At 41.4% G+C, this 5,928-nt stretch overlaps 1 protein-coding gene across 1 annotated transcript in view; it reads left to right on the top strand.

Annotated features, from left to right (window-relative positions):
* Positions 1–1,995: 1,995 nt before the first annotated feature.
* aebp2 (AE binding protein 2) overlaps positions 1,996–5,928 on the top strand; it is a 46,912-nt gene continuing 42,979 nt past the window's right edge. The window contains exon 1 of the mRNA XM_050036083.1: positions 1,996–2,622. Coding sequence (XP_049892040.1) covers positions 2,111–2,622 — 512 coding nt within the window. The 5' untranslated portion in view covers positions 1,996–2,110. The remainder of the gene's footprint in view (positions 2,623–5,928) is intronic.

The raw sequence follows: 5,928 nt of genomic DNA, 5'->3' as shown, positions 1-5,928 counted from the left end.
CTGTAAGGCAGCAACAGTATATGTGGGGAAGCCTGTTACAGCAGTACAGAGGCCTGTCAATGCTTTAACCAATACTGACCTTACTTCAGACGATATCTGAAGTAGCTACAGAGGCTTCAGTAAAATCCACAGCAGTTGTAGTTCTAATCACAGCAGGAGTAACATTCTTAAATGTGTAGTTTAAAGAGAGCATTACTGATTTATTATTGCACTAAATAAGCAGTGCAGACTCACAATAAAAAAAAAGAGATCAACCATGCATAGCATCTCTTACTCCATACATTCCTCTTCCAAAACCATAGACTGTAAAAATAATGGGTCTCATTCATTAAATGTTAGTAAATCTGAGTAAATTTGATCGTAGGCATGTGTGTATGTTCATGAATGCCAATCAATCGTAAATTCGCAGCACGCTCCTTCTAGTCATACAGCATATGTCCCGCCTACGAATAGCCAGTGACTGCCATATATGGAGTTGATAATTACTATGGATAGGTGCATCTTGTTGACCTGCCAACATGGAGCAAACAAAGAAAGAGAGAGAGAAAAAGAAGAATTTATCTGACGCTGAGATTGAAGTTATTTTAGGTGAAGTGGGATTGAGAAAAACCTTTTAATTTCCTCTGTTAGTAGTGGTGTGTCAGAGACAGGTAACTCAAAGGCTTGGAAGGAGGTAATGGGTGCCGTTAACTCTGTGTCCTCTGCTGTAAGAACCATCCAAAAAGGTAAATGAAAATAGTTTGTGGAGGAGCAAGGGGTGGATCTGACTGAGGGTTTTGCCATGGTCCTCAGAGTCTCCCGACCTAAACATCATTAAAACTCTGTGGATAGACCTGAAAAGAGCAGTGCATACATTGACAGCCCAAGAATCCCACAGAGCTAATGAAGAATAAGTGAAAATCCCCCAAACAAGAACTGAAAGACTCATAGCTAGTTACAAAAAGCACACACGACCCTGCTGGGTGCCCAAACCTTTGCTTTAGGCCCTTTTTCTATTAAAGTATATATATATATATAGATATATATATATGTATATATATATATATATATATATAATCTTCAATTGCTAATTATTCTACAACCAATTAATTTAATCTAGTCAATCCATAAACAGTGGGCTATGAGATGTGGACTTTTCTGTAATATTTCAATAGAGTACTTTTTCTCCATCTTTGCACAGGCCATGCAGAAGCATGCAACAAGTCAGCCACTCAGCCTGGCAGGGTTCAGAGTATTACAGATAGGCTGAAGTGTAGTTTTATAGCCTACAATAGCTGCGGTAGAATTATGAAGGTGAAGAGAGGTTGAACGGAGTGGTGGTGCCTGCAGGAATATGCACCTTGCTGCGATAAGAACGTGCATTTTCAGCACTTTTTGAGTTGGATCATTTTCTGTTTGTCGGAACACGTGGAGCTGAGAGGCCACAATGCCGTGATCGTCTGTGTCTATGAGGATGACTCACTCGTGCAGAAAAAAGTGCGGTCGTCTTAGTGGTGTTATTTTTTTTATTTTTTTTACACACCTTTAAAAAAAACAACAACAAACAGATAATAATAGTTGTTTTCTTCAGACATTTCTATTTATCAGGTGAGACACTCAGCTAGGGTAAAAAGTACTGAATATGCGAGGAAATCATATTTTTAGGTGAGCTACATGGATTATGCTAAATTATTTTCAAGGGCTGCTAACTAGTATTATTCAGTGAATATCACGTTTAAGTAATTAGCTCAATGTATACATATTAATTTAAAATGTTTTATATTGGTTAATGCAGGTGTTTATAAAAAAAAGAGTCTACACTGCAAAGTCGGAGTGAAGTTTTTTGTTTATAAGTGACACAGAAGTCATTATTTAAGATTATAAACTAAGAAGAAAAATTGAAAATTGAAAATTGAAATTGGATTGACACTAATGGCACAGTTATTGTTGGATGCACGTTAAATTAACCTACAGAGTGAGACATCATTTTGAATAGACAAGCCCGACGTCATGCACACCCCCTGCTGTGTTTTACGCTTGTAGCGGAGAGTGTGAGTGGAGGAAGAAGGGCAGCTTGAGGGCAACTTTTCGAGTGGAACATCACAGAAATATCTTTTCGTGCTGTTTGAAAATGGCTCAAATAACGAGCGAAGGGGCCGAACATGATTCTCAACCGACGTCAGGTCAAAACGGCACCGGAGAAACAGGCAAGGAGGAACAGGCCGTGCCGGACCCCAAACAGGAACCGGGCGACAACGTTGAGAACAGAGGAAGAATGGACATGAACAGTGGTCGTAGTACGGCGGTGGCGCACGGGGGCAACCTGTCCTCTGTTCCAGACGCCGACAAAGAAACAGTTTTACCCACCGAAAAGACCGACAGCGCCGAAGGGAAACCTGACGGGAAACTATCTGAACCGGGGAAAAGTCCCACACAGGGGAGTTTGGCGAGTAGCACTGATTCCGCACAAGAGGGCTCCCGGGTGCTGAAACAAGAACAAAGAGAGGGGGAGAACGTGTCCTCACAGCCTACCGACCGCACAAAGACCACGGAGAAAGCCGAACACGGCATGAAGAGACGGGCCAGCGTGGAACTGACCTCGTCGGATGGAGAGCCGCTTAGTCGGATGGATTCAGAAGACAGGTCTGTTGAAGTAGTGAGCAGTATGAAGAGGCCTTACGCTGATTTCTAGAACAACTAGGAGGTGGTGTGAGGTCACAATATGATGCTAAGTTCACTGTTCTTAAGTGTTACCCATTTGTTTACAGGGTAAATTGCTTCGCCTCTGCCGGGCTACCCAGCAAACAATTTTTTGATTCATGAAACATTTCGTGAACGTTAAGTTAGCCTTATTAAAGTAGGGATGCACGGTATTTATTTTTTGCTGATATGCCGATGCGATGTGTAACAACTCATGTGACCAATAACCAATACTGATATTAGTATATCCTCTTTTTTCCCTACCTTAATTTTAGCCATTATCAAGTGTCTTCTGTAGTAATCAAATTATTATGTAACGCGAAAGGGCTCTAAACATCTATCTTGACGTTTGTATTAATAAGTCAAATTTGTTCGTCTTAACAGGTAAAAATATGACGTGTTAAGGGAACAGAAAATTATCGAAAGCCACATGGCTCTCTAAATGTCTATATTGACGTCCTTATTAATATGGCAACTTTGTTTGTCTTAACAGGTAAAAACACATTGTCTTAAAGTGTCAAATGGGCAAGAAAACAGAAAATGCCATGCTAACAAGTACATTTCTGAAGTCTTAAGATGTTTAGACAATTAATGCTTCCATGCCCTTTCTGATGTAGGGCTGTGTTGGCCAATGCGGGCTCCTGTTGGTGGGTACGTTTTGGCTACGTTCCTATCACCTGCTTTACGCCGGGTGCACAACCTATTTTTCCTGTTTTAACGGGGCGTTTCCCCAACGCATTCCCCACCCCCAGAACAACACCGCCAGGTTCCATCGTTGACGGACCTGGCCAGATGCGGGCGGCTAGCTAGCGTGCTGTTGGCGAATGCTTTTAGCAAAGTCACCTAGCAGAAGAGCTAGCAATATTTTTCTGCAAAGATGTCTCATGTTGACTGTCACTGTAACAACTGAACTGAGATGAGTTGAGTAGTGTACTATTAAAAGAGCTGATATATAGGCGCAAAATGGGCTATGGAAATGAGCGCAAAATTCGAAAACATAGATAAATTATCAACTGCATAGAAATCAACCTATGGTTAACTATCACTTTTAATTGTGGGGAGAAAAAGCTTATGCTTATTTTTCTTTTGCATAAATAAATTAGATATTGTTTGTTTACAACTGTGATTACAATTCATTTCCTACTTCCGGAACCGTAACGCTCTGTTTCTCCCATGTTGTCAACGCACGAGTAGGAAATATCCAACGCCTCCACGGTCCAATGGTCAACGGAACCACTGCCGTGCTGCACGCTAGTCCGTCACTATCCGTCATTTTCAGCTCCATTGGAATGAATGACTTCCGGTCAGCGTCAGTCCCTCAATGCGTTAGGTTGTGCACCTAGGGTTAAACGCAGCTTCAATTTATTATTTGGGACAGTCCATTTTCCAATAGTGTCCCGCTGCAGACCTCCAGCCTCAGGCCCCACCCCCAGCGCTGGGATCCATCTCCATTGCCAGGACCCGTGTTTATGGTGCTTTCTTATCAATAAATAATATTTTAATGCCACTGCATAATGTAATATAGTATTATGTTATATTTTATATATTATTACACTGTATTATATTGCGCCAGTTATTGCGATTATCGTCAATAAATAAAGCAGTCTACTGATTTTTTTTTTTTTTTTTGCAATATATATTGTGGTATTAAAAAATGTAAGAATTTTCACCAGATGACTAACTAAGAAAATTTAAAAATAGTGGCAGTGCTTTTACTCACCACAACTGCAGAGGCTACCAGCTTCATTTGAAACAGACTACATTATAAAAGGGCCTTTATATATTAATCCCCCTGAATCTTTATATTTTTACTTTTTATCTGCTCACATTGCCTTGATAAAGTTAATGGATCACGCCGTTATTTCAAACTGAGCACTTCTTGAATTTGTTTCAAATTAAAAGCCCCTTAAAACCTCGGCTGAGAGAATCTCTCCATTTTCTAAATAGGCTTTTATTGTGAAACATTTGCAGGAACTTGTTGTGGAGGATTCGGTGACTTGTATGTTTGGATATGGTACTTAAAATGGAGCTCCTGCCGTCTGCTGGCACTTTATAGGTGACTACAACAACATTTCAGCTGGCACATGAACAGACACAGTGACTGAAATAATAGTAACAGTAATAAAAATAGGACAAGAATAACCCGATGACATCACACACGTCGTGAAAGACGACTGTCATGTCTGTCGGCCAAGTCACGGCACAATTTTATGACTCCACAATCGTGTAATGTGACATAGTGACTTTCAGAACGGGCAGAAAAGTCGTGTAGTGTGTACCAGGCATAAATCCTCCTTTTCCATTTCTCCCTCTTGCGTGTCGCTCATTTTCAGTGTGTGACTGCAGCATGTGCATGAGAGGGGGAGGGGCTGCTTAGTGCTGAGAGAGGCGAGCGGAGCGGAGCAAAGAGCCTTCTTCAGAGCTGCTTTTCTGAAGCAAAACAAAAGTCTACATGTTCTAAAAAAGGAGAAAACATTGCATGTCCTGCGATGTGACTATCACACATGCGCACATTGCGATGGCGATGTTCAAACGATATATCGTGCAGCCAGAAACTCAGGTTGATGCTGGAAGGACGTTTCACTTGCCGTCACTTTATTTTTGTATTAAACAAATATAAACCAATTCCTTCTCTGAACTCTGCCTGCAAGCTTTCCTGGCTGGTGATACAATGCTACAGCTGTCCTGCTCATTTCCACTCATACAACAACAAAATCCTACAAACTCCTGCATGTAGCCCTGCTTCTCACTCACAGGCACCACCTGGTGGTGTGCATCATACAGTGCATCTACATCTTATCATGTCAACATCAACTGCTTAAATAACACTGCAGCTGAGAAAAATACATAAATATGAGCACATTTAGAACACATATTGATAGGGATGCACCGAATATTCGGTAACCGAATATTGCCAAAAAAACACACATTTGGTATTCGGTGGAATAAGTTAAAAGCAAGGCCGAATAATAGCGGCGTGTTTTGATAACGCAATCAAACAGCGTGCCGTGACTGGCGGAATAAAATGTCGGCAGTGTGGCGATCCGTCCGTCACGGCACTCGCATTTGCGACTAAAAATAGTTTTGAGCGAGCAAAATAGGCTTAAATCATTCAGCACGCTGTGCGAGCAGCCTACATATTTCAACCAGCAGCAGAAACAAAAGGCGAATCCCACCAATTGTGGGTTGAACGGGGGTCACAGACACAGACAGTAACGTTAATGTATTCCTGTCAAATACGGCGGCCAT

The sequence above is a fragment of the Epinephelus moara genome, chromosome 23, assembly GCF_006386435.1.
Source record: "Epinephelus moara isolate mb chromosome 23, YSFRI_EMoa_1.0, whole genome shotgun sequence".
Classification (NCBI taxonomy): domain Eukaryota; kingdom Metazoa; phylum Chordata; class Actinopteri; order Perciformes; family Serranidae; genus Epinephelus; species Epinephelus moara.
This window is presented reverse-complemented; position numbering and strand designations above follow the sequence as displayed.